The 19,326-nt window shown below is 58.4% G+C and overlaps 1 protein-coding gene across 2 annotated transcripts in view; it reads right to left on the bottom strand.

Annotated features, from left to right (window-relative positions):
• Positions 1 to 19,326, bottom strand: part of LRP5 (LDL receptor related protein 5) — a 110,093-nt gene that overhangs the window by 50,001 nt on the left and 40,766 nt on the right. For both annotated transcript variants that reach the window (XM_059932210.1, XM_059932211.1), the window contains exons 5-6: positions 18,813 to 18,944; positions 1,853 to 2,249 (exon numbers count right to left, since the gene is read on the bottom strand). In XM_059932210.1, the coding sequence (XP_059788193.1) occupies positions 1,853 to 2,249; positions 18,813 to 18,944 (529 nt within the window). The remainder of the gene's footprint in view (positions 1 to 1,852; positions 2,250 to 18,812; positions 18,945 to 19,326) is intronic.

The following is a 19,326-nucleotide window of genomic DNA, read 5'->3' as shown; positions in this document are numbered from 1 at the left end:
ATCTGTCCCATCCAGGCTGCACCCCTAGGACTGAGAACAGCACCCACCCACCACGCCCGAGCCCATGTGCAGGACCAGGGGCTCCACGGGGACGGTGGGGGCTTAACTACACGGGGCCCTAGGACTCAAAACAGCAGACGCCCTGCCAAGGGACCCAGGGGAGGGAGGGGCTGAGAGCCCAGGGGGAGGAAGAGGCAGAGTGGAACCTCCTTCAAGTAGCTGAAGGGCTCCCACGTGCAAAGCAAAGCAGGCAACACGCTCTCTGCAGCCCCGAGAAGCAAAGCGAGATCCCGTGGGGTGCTGGGGGCCCTCTGGGGTGGGGGGTTCAGCCCAGAGAAAGCGGCCAGAGCTGGGCCCTGAGCACAGTGCCCTTGTGGGCTGGCGGCCTCTCCTCTCCCGCCCCTGAACCCTGTGATCTTATACTTGACCCGACCCCGTTTCCTGAGGTCCTCACACTCGGGGCTGGGGGGGACCCCACCCCTCATTTCACAGGTGATGCCCACAGAGGGGGGTGACTTGACAGAGTCCATCGGTGGCAGAGTGGGCGCAGGTCCCCATCTCCCGAACCCAGAGCCCGCATCCCGACACTGGAGCTGGCCACGAGCTCCTGCCTCCCTGGCCCTCAGACCCCCGGGGACCCGCTTCTCACCCCCACCCCACCTCCCAGGGGGACGGCCCTGCCCCTGACAGCCACACAGAGCAGCGTCTGTCTGTCCACTCCCCCCCAGGTTGCATGGTGCTGCTCGAGCCCTGGGCCCGTCCAGCCACAGCCCCGTGACCTGCCCCCGAGGGCTGTGCCGCTGGGCTTCTATAGACAAAGGCAGCTCCACAGCAAGAGCACGTCTGAAAGCCCCGGGGCGGGAACCAGAGTACAGGCTCCCTGGGCAGAGGGGCTGCAACCCCTGCGCCCCCCATACAGCAGGCACCTTTCGGGGTCGCCTCACACTGAGCCTCAGCCCTGGGGCAATGGGAGAAGCACCTGATGCCTCGTGGGCACTCTGGTTACCAGGGTTACAGTCAATGCAGCTCAGTTACTCCCCCCAGGGACCTTCCCGGGACCAGCTGCCTTCCAGGGTTGCCCTCCCAGCCCCTCCAGGCCATCCCCAGGATGCGGGCCCACATCACGCACTGAGGGCGGGGGGCTTCCCCTGCAGCCCCAGCCCCCAAGAGGTCCCAGCACTCCTCCCCTCTTAGGGTCTGCCAGTTTCGTGTTCTTGGTCATGAGGTCCCAGGAAGGCATTCAGCTGCTACCCTCTGAGCAGCTGAGGGTCTCAGAAAGGCTCCTACACTGATTGACCAGATTCACAGAATCCTAAATTGCAAAGTTGGAACCAGACTGCTAGGTCCAATCCCCACCTCCCAGCTGTGTGACCTTGGGCAAGTCACTTAACCTCTCTGGGCTTCAGCTTCCTCCTCCGTACAACTGTACCTACCCCACGGGGTGAGAGGAGGAGAAAAATGCGCTTGCTACGTGGAACGTGCCTGGCAGAAATCTGGCACATGTGTAGTAACTGTTGCAGTGGCCACCACTCTTGTTACCATTATTAAACCAGAAATCACCCCAGTGGAGGGCTCCATTTTACAGGTGAGGAGATTGAAGCCCAGAGGAAAAAATGACTTACCCAAGGTCTCCAGGGTTTTCTATAAATGTAACCAAGTTCTGTGTCAGAGCTTCTCAAAGTCTGGTCCCCAGATCAGCCCATCACCTGGGAGCTTGTTAAAAAGGCAAGTTCTCCTGAACCAGGACTCTGGGAGCAGGGCCCAGCCATCTGCTTCATCCTGATGTGGGAAGAAAGCTCCAGGACCACCGGCCCCCCTCAGCCTGGCTCCCAGCGCCCACCCCCAGCCTTACCCCATCACGGGGTGCAGCACGATGGCGCGGGGCTCGTCCAGGTCCTCGGACACCAGGATCTTGCGGGAGGTGCCGTTGAGGCGCGTCACCTCGATGCGGTCGGTGCCCGTGTCCGTCCAATAGAGGTTGCGGGCCACCCAGTCGACTGCAATGCCGTCGGGGTCGTTGATCTCGGTGTTGACCAGTGTCTGTGCCCCCGACCCGTCCAGGTACGCCCTGCGGATGGCACGCACCTCGTCGTCCGTCCAGTACACGTAGCCCTCCAGCGGGTCGTAGTCGATGGCGATGGCATGCCGGATGTCGTCCACCTGCAGCACGATGTCTGTGAAGTCCGGCATGTCCAGCGAGATCCTCCGCAGGTCCGTCCGCCGGGCCAGGAGCAGCACCTCCTCGGCCCCTGTGGACACACGAGCAGTGGGATCAGAGGCCAGCGGCAGGAGAGGAGACGGGGCCTGCAGTGGGCGTGGCAGGAGAGGGGCTCAGCCAGGTCCCCGGGGCTTCCTCGCAAGGACAGGTAATGTTAGGTAACGTTCGCCGAGATCTTCCTACACAGCCAGTAGTTCATCCTCAGGAGAGATCCGTGAGGCAGGCGCTATTTGTATCATCATCTTACAGATGAGGCAATGGAGGCACAGAGAGGTTAAGCAGCCAGCCAAGAGCCACACAGCCGTCCGGCTTCAACCACCGTGTAAGAGCTGCCTCACGCTCAGCCCCCTTCTCCCCTGCAAGCCCCTCTCCTGGCCACAAACCAGCCCCAACCACCAGTCCCACCTGGGCCCTGGGCTCCAGGCCCCGCTCGCCCACCATACTCCTCAAAGCCCCAACTGGACTCAAATGCCACCTCTTCCCTGAAGCCCACCCTGCCTCCCCACGCCCATCTGGCAAGGCAGCTTCATGACCATACACGTCCCGTGAGCATACACATCATCACAGGTCCATCGTTCCCAGGTGGCCGTCTCACCCATAGGGGTGAGCGCCCTGGGGGCAGGCGTCCCATCTCCCCCTTTGTCACCCCAGCAGTATTGTGTACTGTTGTGTATTGGTCTGTTGTGATATCCAATCCGCTTGTTTACGACTTAAATGAAGTTGTTTTGATCTAAAGGTGAATCTGTTTACGTGGAGGAAGCTGTGCCAGCATGACGTTATCGACATCTGTCCTTGTCGATACACTCAGCTGGCGACGGGCTCCACTGGGGCTTCTCGAGAAGGACAATGATGCAATGGACATTGAGGCTTTAAATACCGAGAGTCTGTGAGGACTGGGCAAGGCGACCCCTGGCTGAGCTCCTGCCGTGGACAGGCCACTCCTGGTCGGCAGTGCTGTGAGAGCGTGCAGCGGTCTCAGGAAGAGAGGGGACAGCTGTTCCTGCCCTGGTGAGGCGCCTCCTCGTAGGCAGTGGTACAGCCACGGAAGGGCCCCTGGAGTGACGACCTTCAGAGCAGCCCACCTGGCCCGCCGTCACCAGTGTGTCACCTGCTAGCTACATGCCCCGGCAGCAAGGGACCTGAGCCGGCAACCAACATCCAGCTTTTAGTTGGACGGACTGACTACGGAGAACCAACGTGTAGAAAGGTACACCTCAACTACATTTGGACTTGACATCCTTCGCTTTCCCTTTGCCTGGAACAACGATGTAATTGGTTTGGAGTACGTTATTTCTTTATTGACTTATTAAGAGACATTATCCCATAGGGTATTGGCTTGTGAACTATTATTATTAATATTATACATCATAATTCCCACAGCGAACCTGTGTTAGATAAATTATTGGCAAAGACAATCTCGGTCTCTGAGCATAACGTGCCCTAAACAAAACACATCTGACTCTGTCCTGGATCCTCCCTGGACTCATCAGAACTTCCAGCAGAAGTAGCCTCAGGTGCTACTACCTGGAGCCTCACATGGACTCAGGGACCCCAGGGGTGCTGGCCAGCCCTGACTCGGACACCTCCAGAGGCCGCTGGGGTCAGGATGTGGCCCCTCCCCCACAGCTGGGTCACAGCCCACGCATTTATTCTGGACCTTTCTAGACCTTTCTAGGTCTTGAGGCTCCTGCTTCCTTGAAGCAGGAAGATTAGGCTCAGAGACACCTCTGGCACTCTGGGGCCATTTGCCTGGTTTGATGCAAGGCCCAGAATGGGGAAGGACCCACCTGAAGTTACACAGCTGTGAGGGATGGGGACAGGGATGGAAGCAGCCCAGCATCTCCCTCACGCCGAGGCCCCCAGGCCTGGGCTCTGCAGCCGACTGCCTGGTCTCCTCATGCCTGGTCCAGCCACAGCCCTCGACAACTGACCGGCTTTTTGTCACAGGGGTGGAGCCCTCGGAACCCAGCGTTTTTCAGGGGTTCTGGGGCCCCCTGCCCTGCATTTCAATTACGGGCAGGAACCCCATCCGGACTCTGCTGCTCTGAGGCCCAGAGCTCATAACCCGATCCTCCCGCTAGAGGGCGCGCACGGACGGCACGGCTTCACGAGCCCAGTGCTGGGGAAACTGGGACAGACGGGGGGGGGGGGGGGGGGGGGGGGGGGTGGGGGGTGGGGGGGGGGAAGGGAGGTGCCCAAGGTGCCCGGCTACGTCGGAAACCTCCCAGATCCAAACTCAGATTTCGTTAGAGGTGTCCATGCAAGTTCTGGTTTGGTATGTGCTGGAGGGAGGGAGGGGGAATTCTGCATTTCAACCAATTGTCTTCTGCTGGGCTCCATTCCCAAAATGTTCTAGTGACATCAGACCTGTTTTACAAGGGCCAGGTCACAGGCCTCCTCCTCCTCCAGGAAGCTGTTCCTCCCTCCCCTCCAAGTGGATGGACTGATCACTGATCACACATACATGCCGCCTGCCCCTCTGCTTGCGCATCGCCCTTACTGGCTCACGGGGATTCTGGCACATGCCCCTCTGCGCTCCGCAGCCCCCAGCACAGGGCCATGCCCAGAACAGGTGCTAACGTCCTAGGACAAGCAGGGAGAATTCAGGGCAGAAACCTCCTGGCCCTGCCCCTGCTGTGTGACGCTGGGCAGGTCTCTAACCCTCTCTGGGCCTTAGTTGCCTCATTTATAGTGAAGAATCAGCCCAACCTGATGGCGTCTGCGTCCCCATTTAGCTCTGACATCAAAGGGACCATAAACCAAACTCTACGGAGGGCTCTGCCTTAATCTGCCACCATGGGGGCTGGGGGGGGGGAGCTCCCCAGAAAATGCTGGGTCCCGATGGAACCAGACACTTGGTCGCCAAACATATTTCCAGGCTGTTTCACCCGTCCCCGTTCCCATGATCCTCCAGACACAATCACCTGAAATAGCACAATCCTCACACCAATCTCTGAGGTGTGATCATGCCCCATTTTCCTGAGGAGGAACCCGATGCACAGAGAGGTTAAGCTCCCCGCCCAAGGACACACAGCAGCAAGGTACCACGAACACTTCAATCCCCGGAGCTGGCACACGCAGGAAGCCCAACATCGACGCGCTGGCCCAGCAGGCTCGGTCACCCCACCGGTCTCTTTGTGGGCAGCAGGCCAGGCCCCGGACCAGGTGCTGGGGTTCTGAGTGGACACAAAAGATGCGGGAATTGCCCCCACGGTGCTCCTGGGGTCACAGGGCAGAGACCTTCAGTGAGCAAGACCATTAACGAATCAGTGCTGGGAAGGAAAGCTGGGGTCACGGGCACCTGTGAAGGGGGCTGGCTGAGACTGGTGGCAGGGGACTGGCCTCCAGCTGCAAGAGCCTCTGGGATCCATGTGGCTGTGACCACGCAGCAGATTCCAGCAGCCTGTCCCCGTGGGCACAGAGCCACCAGGGGCGAAGTGTGCCTGGCGCCAGCCCTCTGGTAAGCCAGGTCAGTACAAAGCCTCAAGCACACCCCGCCATCAGGGAACCCCATTATCAGCATTCATCAGAATTAAGTCTCTGTGGCTGAGGCAGTAATTAAACGCTGGGATAAATCTGTAGGTGTTAATTGACTCCAAGGCTGGGGCGGGGGGTGGGGGGGGGTGTCTCCGATACCCTTGGGCTGCAGAGCCTTTGAGGTTTTTATTTGAGCTTTGCTGACAAAAATGCAGAGAACAGGACCCCCAGGAAAGAGCCACGGCCTGGCCCGTCGGCCTGAAGGTCTGAGGAGGCGGAGCCCAGCACAGAGGCGTGGGGCACGCCATCCAGGACCAGGCCAGCGGGGGCAGCTGTGAAGAGAGGACCACTGGCCTGGGCCCCTTCGTTGGCAGATGCTCATCAGGGCAACCTCCAGGGTTGTTTGTAGGGAGGTGTGAGCGGCAGCCTGGCGTCGGGCCCCCTGGGGTGGGCGCAGGGCGCTGTGCCGGGCCCGGAAGAAGAGAGGCCAACCCCCTCCCTGGGACCAGACACAGAGCCTGGGCAGGAGTTTGTTTAAACACCAGGGAAGTAAACTGTTTAGAAACTAACAGTTTGGCCAAATGGTTTCCTCTGGGTTTGTTTAAACAAATAGCCTGCCCCACAGAGCTGCCAGAGAAAGTGAAACCTTCCCTCCTGGCTGGGCAGAGGTCCCTGGGGCCTCCTCTGGGTAGGTTCCTGACCTCTGCCCCGCCCCCCGCACGCAGGCAGGAAAGAGGGGGGCATCCGTGCCTCGGAGCCAAGCGCAGGGCACGGGGCACAGGCCAGGCCAGGGCACTGCCTTCCTGGCAGCATGTTCGCCTCAAAACAGAAAAGCAGACTGGACAGAGGGCCCAATGCCACGGACAGGTCCAGCTCAAAGGCCTCCCTCCCTGCCAACAACCATTCAGACCAAGCCACCGTCCATTCTGGGGCACCGTCCCTGGGCCAGGCCCGGGATCGCACAAACAAGGGGACACAGAGAAGGGCTGCTGTAACATCCCCACAAAGCGGGTGGCTCGGATCAGCAGAGACTGATTCCCTCACAGTCCTGGAGGCCAGAAGTCAAAAATCAAGGTGCTGGCAGGGCCACGCTCTCGTGGAAGGCGCCTGGGAGGATCCTTCCTCGCCTCTTCCAGCTTCTGATGGTTGCCAGCAATCCTTGATGTTCCTTGGTTTGTGGCTGGATCCCTCCAATCGCTGCCTCCACCTTTACGTGACCTCCTCCCCTGTGTGTCTGTGTCTAAATCTCCCTCTTATAAGATGACCAGTCACTGGGTTTAGGGCCCATCCTAATCCAGCATGACCTCATCTTAACTTGGTTACAACTGCAAAGACCCTACTTCCAAGTTAGGTCACATCCACGGGCTCCGGGGTGGGGATTTCACTGTGAGTATTTGGCGGGGACACACACACACGATTCAGCTCCCAACAAGTGGGGAACAGAGGGTAAGGGGACAGTCCCCATGGAAGGATGGGTTCAAGGGCAGGAACTCCAGACAGAAGGGTTGGCGTGGGCAGCAGCGTGGAGGCCGGAGGGCGCAGGGGCCGCTCTGCAGCCCCGTGGGCAGGAGTGGGGCTGACCATCGACCGCCCCCTCCCCGTGGGGTCTGGTCTGAGTTCAGAGGCTGGGTGCCCCCCGAGGGTTTGAGTGGTCCCGCAGGCCACGACTCTTCCCTGAATACCTTCTGCCCGCGGGACGCCGGGGCAGCTCTGAGCCCAGCCCTGTCTGCAAGGAAGCCTCGTGCAAATGGCAGCTCGTGCTTGTAGCAGGAGCCCAGCCACGAGACACACAGAGAGCCACCTGGAACAGAGGCCAGCAGGAAACCCAGGTGAACACCCGCAGTGTTATCTCTGGACCGCTCCGGCTGGCCTTCCAGTCTCCAGCAGGGGTCTGTGTGCTTTCTGTCAAGGGCCAGGTGGCAGACGCTCCAGGCTCTGCAAGGCCACGGCCACCTCTCTCAATCCCTCGGCTCCACCGCTGCAGCTTGAAAGCTGCCACAGAGGACGGGTCAGCAAAGGTGTGCGAAGAAAATGTCCTCCGTGGACACTGAAATCTGAAGGTCCTCTCATTTCCCCAGGTCACAAAACACTCTTCTTGTGATGTTCTTTCAACCATGTAAAAACGTAAAAACGAAACTTAGCCCGCGGCTGCCCCAAAACAGGCAGCAAGCAATCTGGCCCATGGGTGGTGGTTTGTTAACCCTTGCATGGGAAATATGTGTGACTTTTACAATATTAGAAATAAATTCTAATAATAAGGGAAACCGCGTCAGGAGGGAGAGCAGGTATAGAGGGGCTGCCAGGGCTCTCTCCACTCTACTGTCCTGTAAACCTAAAACTACTCTAAAACACAAAGTCTGTTAAGTATTTTAAAGAAAGGTAAAAGGCATATAAATCAACAAGAAAACTACCCAGACCCCGACAATAAACAGGCAAAGACCATAAACACAAATTAACAGAAGAAAAAAAACACAACCAATAAACATGAAGAATGGGTAACTTCTCGGTAACTTGCAAGTAGAAGCAGGAGGCCAGTGGCTACCAGCTCGGTCGGAAGACGGGTTAACGCTCCGTGGGCGGGTAGCATGTCCCCCCCCACCTCCCAGGGGACTGTCCCGGGCACACGTTTCCTGGATGGCAATGTGGCTCAGGGACCCTCTGACCTGGCAACTTCCCCTCTGAGAAGCCAGCCCAAAGCAGCAGCTAGAAATGCACATGGATTCCCGGTCACAGAGGGTCACTGAGGCTTGGTGAAAACAGCGAAACCCACACCCGAAGGAAAGAACCTGTAAACGATCTAAAGATCCCACAAAAGGAAAGCATTACATAAATGAAGGGGCTGGGGTCCAGGTCAGTCGTTACAGACGCCCCCAAACAGCACACTCCGGAGAAGGGCAGAGGCAGGAAAAGCTCGTGACATGATAAGCAGGATAAGCAGGAAAGTCAGTCGTGATGCTGCAGGTACAATATGAACAAATCACGCGAAAAGAGTTGTCAACGTGTGCGTGGAGAAGGGACAGGAAACACCTCGAAACCTTAACAGCGGCTATCTTTGGGTGGCAAAATTATGGGTGTTTCTTATTTTCTCCAGTATTTTTTGGGATGTTTTCCTTCCTACAGTGAACACAAATGTTACTTTGTAACAAGAAAAAAACCAAGGCTTTAAAAGAGGGGTGCCCACATTCGTCCTTAGAGGATCGCACAGTCTAGGTGGGGAGTTGGGTCTGGACTCCGGGGACCCACCGGGTCTTTCTCACTAGGCCACCAGGGGGGGGAAGCGCCCTAGCCCTCCACTAAGTTGCCACAGGCCGGGGTTGGGGGGCGGGGGGCGATATATTCAGCCTCCAGATTCTGAGCTGTTTGAGGGGTGGGTAGAACAACAGGAGAAGGAAAGGATGGGGCAGAAGCACCCACAGCCCCCGCAAACAGCCCAGGAGGACACAGCTGGCGGTCGCCCAGTGTGGGAACCTACCTGAAAGGGCCTCACGGTTAAGCCCCTCCAAGCCCCAACGTGGGGAAAGGGATTTTTCACGGAAGGGCAAAATAACAGTGCATCCCAGGCAATAGACTGACCAAATTAACGCAGATGAAAGAGGCAGGGCCCTTGACCTCCCCGCCCTCCCACCCAGCGGGCAGGGTGGACATCACCTCCATCCCCCGTTGAACCAACTGCAGGTCCAAGGTCACGGCCCCCCGCGGGAAGGACTAGCCCCCCCACACGGAGGCTCACGCCCCAAGGTTCCCCCAAGGCCGCACCAACCCCAGAAGGCTCCTCCTGCCGACGTCTTTTCCTGCTGGAGACGGAAGCGGAGAACGGCCCCTCCGCCTCCCTCACACGTCCTCAGCCCTGGTCCCGGCTCTAGGGTCTCCTTGGCCCATGGGAGGCACAGTCGACCTCGACCATGGCCCGGGCCCGGAGCCACACGGGCAGAGCCAGGCCCAGCATAGGCCGCCCTCCACGCTGCAGTTTCTAAGGCCATAAACAGCTTCACAGCCAGCAGGCGGCTGGCTTATTTTTGTATCTTAGCAATTGATTTTCCCCACTGCCCCCCTGGGGTAAGTGGTTGGACAAACACTGAGACCACGAGCTGGCACCCAGGCCCAGGAAACCGCGCCGAGCGGCCGCAGGGTCACAAGGCGCAGAGGAAGCGGCCAGGCCGGGCACTGGCTCCGCTGGAAACCCGAGGCCCAAGTGGCTGTCCCCTCCGCACGGCCCACCCCCGGCCTCCAGGCCAGCACTCGGGGAGGCTGCAGGCCCTGGGAACCACCAGCCCGGCAGGCACCCCAGCCTGGAGCTGTGCCTGTGTGCACGGCGTCACCCCTGCCCTGCGTCCAGGGGCGGCCGGACAGCGGCCAGGTCAGTGCCAGCCCTGTGACCCCCAGAGACCAGCCCCACTGCCTCACTGAGCGACCCTGAGCAAGTAAGCTGGCCTGTCTCCTCACAGGTAGGACTCGGGTGTGGATAAGGCCCCCAGCGAGGCTGGGAGGTCCCATGACAAAGCGGGTGAGCCCCAGAGCTCGAGGACACCGCCCCAGAGCATGTCCCCTCCCAGCGGCACTGAATGAACACACACCCAGGTACCCATGGGGGGCGGGGAGAGAGAGAGACACGTTTGAACAAAGTGTGGTCGGCTGGGCAAATTAGAGGTGGGCAGCCCGGTCCCCTGAAAGGCAGGAGTGCGGGCTGAGGGCTGTCAGACAGCTGGTGACTTGCATGAGGAAGTCTGCGTCCCACCTTTTCAGGCAGGTGGCTCAGTTCTTTAAAAAGCCCACACAGGGGGCCTTTCTGGTCCACATGGAGGGCGGACCAGAGGTGTCCCACAGACGACCTTGGTGCACCACATGTGGATGCCCCCGGGGCCCAGGCGGTGCAGGGCAGGGGCTGGGGCAGACCCTGAGCCAGGCTGCCCTGGTTCAGATCCCATCTCTGTCCCTTCTTCCATGGCCTTGAGCGAGCTCTGACTGTCCTTGGGTATGAAGCAGGCCAGCCACAGACCCTCCCTCACACAGCGCCACCCTCCCCCCGCAGCCCCCAGGAGGCACCAATGAGCACAGAAACGTTATTACTGGGCTTGCCCACCCTGCCCAGCAGTAGAGGCCAAAATCACAGAGTGGGCTGAGCCATATGAAAATGCCGCCTCTCTAGCTCGAAGGTGGTCAAGCATCAGTGGTTTACACGGTTGAACCCAACTCAAGTGCCCTGCACTTGACAGTTTATAAGGCACTTTCAGAGACACGATCTTGTCCGATAACCCCCGGGTCGATGAGGCACGAAAATCCTGCACTTCATCGGGGTCACAGCCACATGCTGCAGGATCCGGGACAGACTCGGATGTCTCGACTCCCACCCAAGCCTGTCCCTGGGGGTGGCCGGGAAGGGACATGGGGAGGCCCCTATTGGCACAGTCGCCAGTCGTTCCCGGTCCCAAGACGACCAAAGAACCTCAGCTCTTGCACAGCAAAAGCTCTTGAAGGCAGCTAACCGACTTCCCAGCACTCTTCCTGGGCCTGGCGATGCCCATGGGAAGCCAGCATCCCTCCCTCCTTGTGGAGGTGGGAACAGAGCCTGACACAACTCCCAGGGGGGCTGGCAGTGTCTGAACGGAGGCCTGAAGGAGCCAAAGGGAAGGTGCTGCAAGCCGTGGGCACAGCACAGGCAAAGGCAGAAAGGCAGGTGCTCAGAAGGTGGTCTGGAGACAAGCCAGAGGGTGAAAAAGAGCCTCCTGTTCTCCCTCTAATGCAAGCCAGCAGCCCCAGGGGTCAACCCAGCACACCTGGGGCCTCTGGTCACCGCCCCCAGGGCACATGGAACTGGAGAGTCGTCCCAGGCACAAGGGCGCAGTTAGTGGTACCCAGACAGGGAATCTGCAGCTGTCACCAAAGCCAGAGAAGGCACGAGGGGCACATGGCCAGGAAGGGCAGCCTGGGGGCTGGGGGGTCTACCAGGGCCTGGACCCTGAGAGCCCAGAACTTGTCTCCAAAGCTGAGGGGAGCCGTCTGAGCTCCGGGGTCAGTCTAGGGCCAGGTTGGAGCTGGGCCCAGCTACAGAAGCAAGGGGCACATCGGACAGGCTAGGAGGGACGGGGCTAGTAGGGGAGGGGGGTGACCGCAGTCTAACTCTGCAGCCAATGGACACGGGCATCCGCACAGCTGACCACACCCAGGAGGCGCCGTCTGCCTTGGGCCCCAGCCCCACGATGACACTTTTCTCTTTCTAAGAATATGACATGCTCCCCTCTCCTTTTTTATTAGGTTTAAAAGTTAGTCTTCAGACTCAGACACAAAAGAACACATGCTGTGTGGCTCCATTTCTATGACGTTCCGGAACAGGCAAAACTAATCCGCGGTGATAGAAGTCAGGACAGCGGCTGCCTCTGTGGTGGGGGGGGGGGGGGGGGGGTGTGTGGTGGTTATGGGGCGGGGGGAGCTGCCAAGGGCACCAGGGAATTCTCTGGGTGGTGGAAACGTTCTGTATCTGTCGTGGGGTGGTGGTTATGCTGATGTATACAACTGTCAAAGCTCATCAAAATGTACACTTAGAATCTGTGCACTTTATTGTCTGCAAGTTATACCTCAATTTCTTAAAAAAAAAAAAGTTAGTGCTTGGGCTTGTTACACAATTTCCTGGGACTGTGCAATCTGATTTTCTTGCTATTAAAAATTCACGGTCCATGGCTGAGAACAGCAGCTGCCTTCTGTTTGCAGAGTCGACGCCAATCACAGCCCGGGCGGCGGCGGCCCCAGCCACAAGGGCCTCTTTTCTTTTCCCTTCGACCTACTTCCCTGATAAGTGACAAGACAGCCAGACTGGGAACAAACGCACCCCTTATTCCTCGGCCCTGAGCCTCGGCTAATCCTCCCGGACAGACGGATGGATGTGAGGGGCCCAGTTGTCAGTCTGCCCGTCAGACCCGACAGTGGACGCCTCTGTTCCTCCCGCTGCCTCTGCCGGCCACAGCCCCGCCGTCTTTTTGTTTCCCGTCCCCGAGAACATCTGTTAAAACTCCTTCTTGGCAAGGTGCGGCAGGCGGACTGTAAATCACCAAGCCCCCAACTCCCGCCCTGCCCCGACGGCAGCCTCATCTGGGAAGGCCGGGGCGGCGGGAGAGAATGATGCCCCAGCACAGCCTGGCCACCCCCAGGCGGTGAAGCCACATGCCCTGGACACGGACCCACGGGTCACTCGCCCAGGTTGCTCAGGCCCGGAGGAGGGGGGGTGCACGGCCCAGAAGCCTCCGGGCACGAGGAACACACAGGGACAAAAGTCAAAACAACAGGGCAGGTCCCACAGAGGTCCAGCCCCTGCGGGCAGCAGGAGGATCCCTCGGACGGTGGTGGCAACTCCCAAAGAAGGCCCCGCTGCTGCTGTTTTTAGCCCATTCTACATAATTGGAAAAACATGGGGAAAAACCAAAGCCAGCTGGGCACCTCCGTCTGTGCAGCTGCGAGGGAGGGTGCGGGGAGGCCGGTGCTTCAGGGTGGAGGGCACGCGGGCTCACGGCCTGGCCCAGGACGGGCTCCTGGCCCGCTCGCCTGGGGGACAAGAGTCACTCGGCCCCCCCAGGTCTCACCCAGCCCCCAGCAGAGCCAGAGCCGAGGAAGGGCCACTTGCTGTGACATCCTTCCCAGTCTCAGAACCTACAGGACCCTCCCTGGGGACCTGAGACACGGCACCCCAGAGCCAGTGGGTGTCACCCAACCCGCAGGGCCGTGGGACATGAGACGTCCCCCAGGTCAAAGGCAGGGAGTCCCGAGTCTCCCATCCTGAGTGTCCCGCCCCGAGCAGGGGGAGGTCCTCTGATCTCCCCACGTCACAGGCAAGGAAACTGCAGCTCGGAGGGCTGACGGACTCCGCGCTCTGCCGGCGCCCAGCAGCGAGCGATTCCACCCCCACTGCATCCTCTGCTTCTCGGGGGACCCTACACGTCCCTGGGATGTCGCAGGCCCCCATTCGCTGGGGTCCGAGCATCACCCCATCTCAGTTCCTTCCTTGGGGAAGGCCATGACCCCTGCACAGGGCTGGCTCTCATTTGCTCAAAATCAGGAAAAGATGGGATTCACACATGTCACAAAAACTTCTTCATATTCAGCTCCACGAAGCATAAAAGGTCAGACGCCTGGGATGAGAGCCCCAGGAATCTGCAAGTTACGCCCTGGCTTCAAATCTTGAGATGTTTCCGGCTGTGCGGGTGTCTCCCGACCCACTGCCCAGCAGCTGCCTGGGGCTTGTGTCCAGTGCAGAGGCAGCTCTCCATCTCCCACGCCCTATCCCTTGTCGTGGAGACTCTGATTTGCTGGGGCCGGGGAACCTGGATGTGACATAAGGGGCCGAGCAATTCCAACACAGCCAGGCCCCTGCCCCCCAGCCCAGAATCCCTCCAGCCCAACGCCGGCCTGCATCCCACAGAAAGGAGAGCCACATGCCTGGCGTCCCCACCGGCTGTGTGAGGAAGGCTCTCCAAACCCCACGCCTCCTCCCAGCTCCTCTCGGCACCAGCTGGCCTCCACGTCCACTTCTGGTTCCAAATGTCCAGGGAAGAACTGCTCTCCTGCCATCTTGCCTGCCTGGCTCCTAGTTCAAGTTCAAATTCAAGCACAGCTCATATTGGTTGGGCATCCAGGCCTTCCTCTCAACAACCCCATGAATCGGGTACTACGATCATCCCTTTTTACATCTGAGGAGACAGAAGCACAGACGGGCTGAGTCAATTTCCCAAGATCACACAGCCGGGACGTGAGTTAAGGTATCATAAAAGGAAGACTGGACATAGAAAGCCATCACATGATTGAAAATCACTCTAAATTCTGGGTTTGCCTGAGATGGAATTTCCTCGCCACCCCAAAAGTCTTTGGCAGGCTCTCAACTGCAGACCAAAGCCATGTTATACCTGGTGAATGTTGCCTCCGACACATCCCATTCTGGATGGAAGTCACACCTGTGCAGGCTTTGTCCATTTCTGTCTTTCCCGAAGGCCTTTCCTCTAGCCCAGGGCCAGTTCCTGAGCCTTCACCGTGTGGCCTCGGCTCTTCACCCCCCCAGCACACTGGACCTCACCAATTCCAAAGCCAAGAAGAGATCCCCAAGTGATCCCAGGGCCTCCTCGGCCAGCCCCGGAATTCCATCCTCCCACCGGACACGCCGGGCCTCAGAAGACCCTGGCGGCCCTCCATGGGCACTGTTCCCTTCCGGCCGGCGAGGTGCCTGCACCAGGTTCTCAGAGCTCGGCTGGTGACATTCAATAGGACTTAGTGTCTCGTTTTCTTCCTATTACCCTCGTGTTACCAGCTACTGTCTCCAGGCAGCGTTCACATCTGATACCCTGCACGTCGTCAGCACTCAAAACCCACATTCCACATGTAATTTATGTCCACCAGGATGCAAAACTACATCGCCAACGGATGCTGGCAGCTCGGAAGGCCACCTGAGAAAAGGAAAGCAGCTACCGTGCTCAGGTGATAGGACTGGGCCTTCTAATCAAACATTGTCTTTAACATGATATTTTGTGGCAAGGAATAGAAACTGGAGGGTGAGAGATCCGTGTCCTAAAGCCCCCAGTTTGCCATGGAGCCGTCATTTTTTGTGACATCTGAGGCCCGAGGCCCCATTAGGTCCTCACTCACAGAACCGTCTCTGACTCGCTCTGTCGCCCAAACAGACAGAAAGGCCCTCGGGGACAGAAGCCCTTTCTCACTCATGCCCAGTTGAAGAATATGGAGAGATGTTTGAGAACCACCTCGAATTTCCAGAAAACCATCTTAGGGGCAAACCCTTGAAATGCTCTGAGAAGCTTCTGGGTTTCTTCTCGACTTCAACGAAAACATTTAGAAAATTGTTTACCCTTTCCCACCCCAGCTGCCCCGGACCCCTTCAACTTCAAACAGGTCCAGGGCAGAAGGTACAGAAGCCGCCATTGACCCCCGGAACTAACCAGTGCATTAGTGGGAAGCAAGTGGGGTGGGAACCAGTCTTATAAAAACCAGGACCCCAGCAGTCACATTCTCATGCAAAGCAAGACTCCTGTCCCATGGCTTTTGTCCCTCTGTGAGCTCTTCCCTCCTTCTGACCTGACACCCTAGACAGGGCATCTGGAGCAAAAGCAGGAGGAGGCAGGCTCAGTGTAAAGACAGGCCCCGCCTGCCTCTGTGCAGACCCCCATCCAAGCAGGGGCCCCTCGGAATGACAACAAAAACGTTTTTCTTCCGCGCGCTTGGCATTCTCCAACTGGGTTATTTGTAAAAGTGTCCTTCACAGCTCGCGGGGTGCGAAAACAGTTCTGGTAAGACCAGGGAAAGTGGCCCCAGCAGCTGAATCCCGGGGAATCTGCAGGCTGGCCGTCCTCCTGAAGGAGGCTGGGAACCAGCTTCCGACAGGAAGGACAGGCTTTGCTGCTAATCCCCCAGTTCCCCCCCACCCCGCCGCCCCGTAGGTGTCGGTATCAGCACCCACTGCAGAGCTTCCGGCCCCTCCTCTAGGAAGCCCTCTACCCCAGGCCTCCTCGCCCTGCAGTTAATGCCTGCAGAGGGAACAAAATCCTCTCAAAGGGCTCAACCCCGGGCAGTGGTGCCCAGAGCTCAGAGGCTCCAGCTACTGGGATGCTGGGACCCCGAAAGGAGCCTACAGCCTCGGCTTCTTCTGGTTGGGAAAGAAATGGGGCCTCCCCCAGGGAGCGGCAGGACCCCTGGACAACAGAGGCAAACCTAGCCCCTTGGGCCTGATGAGCTGCCAGTGGTGTGAATGGTGGGCATGGCTGCCGTATACTGTGTACCCACTACTCACAGGGCACCTTGTAGGCACTTTCAACTCCTGTTAATGCACTGGGTCCTCCACAGCTTCCCTGGCAGGGGGTGGTCCGTGACACCCACCCTCATCTCACAGACAAGGAAGGGAGGCACCAGGCACCGTCCACGCCAGATGACCAAGAGCTCTCTGTACCCCAGGGTAGCCTGGGCAAGTCGCTTCTGGAACTCCAGGCTTCTCCAGCTGTGCAACTTCACTGGACCATGACTCTGGGCTTCTAAGAGGGTTCATACCTCATTTTTGCCCACACCCCACTCCTGGGCCCCTTAACAGAAGCGGCTGCACAAGGTCCCCCGTCGGGGCAGGCACTCCTGCAGGATCCACCTTGGTGAGGGGTTGTGTCCGTCCCTGCTCCTTCCCCACATGTCCACGCGCAGCCTGGCTCCGGACACCCGCAGTGGGCAGAGGTGGCAACAATGCCTGCGTCCCCCTCCCTCTCCCAGAGAAGACATCACCAACCGATCCAACACAGGGCTCGGGCAGACGGCACCCATCGGTGGCAGCAACAGACACCAGATCCAGATCCTTCTAGCTCCAGGGCCAGGCCCCAAGCCAGCACTCTCATGGCAGCAGGACTCGGAAATTGCAAAAAAATAGAACAGAAATGTCCAACAAGGGAAAGATGGTTCAAAGGTATGCCCGCTTGATAAAACATTCTTCAGGCACTAAAACGCAGGTTTTTGAAGCATACACACCTCTTGTCAATTGCAAATGCTCCTGCAGTAATGTCAAGTGAAATGTATAGACACACGTGGACAAAACAGCAGAGTTAGATACATGGAAATATTTAGACTGTCTCCAGATTTCCCTTAGTTTCTCCAATACACAAAGCAGAACTGGCACCATAATATGCAAGAACCACTGCAAAATGAAAATGCAGAGCCCCTTGTTCAAAACTTATTAAGCATTTCAAGTCAACAACGGAGCACGAAACCAAGCACGGGGCCCTTCTGAACTCGAGGCCCCGTGTGACTGCACAGATCAAACACCTGTGAGGTCAGTCCTGATACCAACTGGTTCCTGCCTCAGAGCAGCCCACAGGTTCTTCCTTCTCACTGTTCCTTCTCCCTCCTAATCCTCTAAGCCTCAGCTTAAATGGTGCCTCCTGGGAAGGACCTTCTCTGGCCGTCCATCTCAGGTAGCCAGCCCCCCCAACCCTCGCTGGGCTGTGCTGGGCCCTGGATGTCCCCAGGGACAGGCTGTATCCTGGATGCATATCATTTCTGGGAGAGCACATCCTGAACCCCACACCTGGCAGTAAAGGCCCCCAGGCAGTGCCACGGAGAAGGCACTTTTTTTCTTTAAAAATACCACGAGTCTTTGAAGCAGCAAGTGCCCGAAAACCAAAGGGGAGAATAAAGAGGTGGAAAAATACCTATAGCAAAGAAAATCACTTGTGTGGGGGGCAGGAGATCAACTGAACTTGGTGCATCCAAAGAAAACTCCCATTAAGGATGTGTTCACAACCTAAGTTTCCACGGCATGCCGGGGTATGGGGGTAGGGGGTAGGGTTATTACAGCACAAAGATTCCATGTGAATGGGATGCAAGGATAAAAATGAATTACAGGGACTTCCCTGGTGGTCCAGTGGTTAAGAATCCGCCTTCCAGCGCAGGGGACGTAGGTTCGATCCCTGGTCAGGGAACTAAGATCCCACATGCTGCAGGGCAACTAAGTCCACGCATTGCGACAACAGAGCCCATGTGCTCTGGAGCCCGCAGGTCTCAACTAAAGAGAAGCCCGCGCGCCACAACAGAAGATCCCACATGCCACAACAAAGATCCCACATGCTGCAACTAACACCCAACAAAGCCAAAAATAAGTATTTTTTTTAAAAAATGAATTATAAATTCCATATCAACGCTTATGAAAAAGCAGAAAAGCAAAGACATGAGCTCCCAGGAGGGCCCGAGGTACTCCAGCGGTGGGAGCACTGGGAAGGGGCGGGAGGAGAGGAGGGTGTGTCTGCCGGGAATCTCCTGTCTCACACTCTCTGACACCATCGCTCTTGTTACGATAAACACAGTTTTGGTTTAATAGCTAAAGACAGCCAGCTTTTAGGGTGCAATCGCGCATGCCGGCAGTGCGCTTGTTACCTGGGGTCTCTGCCCATCTGGCACGACCTCATCTTACAGACGGGAACCTGAGCTCCGAGGGTCGTTCGTGCATCGGGCAGCAGAGCCCAGATCTGACCTGAATCCCGGCTGCTGGGCTGCCAACGTTCAGAGCCCGGGCTGCATGAGACCCTCCCCAGGGAAGGCAGATCGTGGGGCACCCAGGCTGGTGGCTGCCCCTCCCACCAGCTGCTCCCCGGCTCACCTGCCTTGCACGTCTGGCCATCGTCCTGAAGCTGCACACCAGTGGGGCAGGCGCACGCGTAGAAGGGCTCCCTCGGGGACAGCAGGCATAGGTGCGAGCAGCCGCCGTTGTTCTCCTCGCACCGCGTGTGGTCTGGGCAAACAGGGCAGGTGGGAGAAGGTTCCGGAACGGGCCCTAGACACCCACGCCCGCCACTCCCGGTGTGGGTGTCCTCCCCGCCCTGCCCCCTCTTCCCGACCTCCTACCACAAGAAACCCCATCTTCTTCTTCAGGGTCCCTCGAAGGCCACCTCCTCTGCGGAGGCTGACCCCAGCCCTCCCCGGCAGGACCCCAGGACCTGCCTGCGCGGTAAGGTGAGGCCCTGGGTCGGGGGGGTCCTGCAGCAGAGGCCTGTCTTATCTCTGGGACATGCCTGGACCCCACGGGCTCGGCACAGAAGCTTGGTGGCCACACCTGGTCACTGGGCCGAGCCTCTGGTAGCTGATGACAATGCTTTTCATTCTCCCAAGCCCTT

The sequence above is a fragment of the Balaenoptera ricei genome, chromosome 8, assembly GCF_028023285.1.
Source record: "Balaenoptera ricei isolate mBalRic1 chromosome 8, mBalRic1.hap2, whole genome shotgun sequence".
NCBI classification, from domain to species: Eukaryota; Metazoa; Chordata; class Mammalia; order Artiodactyla; family Balaenopteridae; genus Balaenoptera; species Balaenoptera ricei.
The sequence above is the reverse complement of the archived record's forward strand: the minus strand, read 5'-3'. Positions and strand labels throughout refer to the sequence as shown.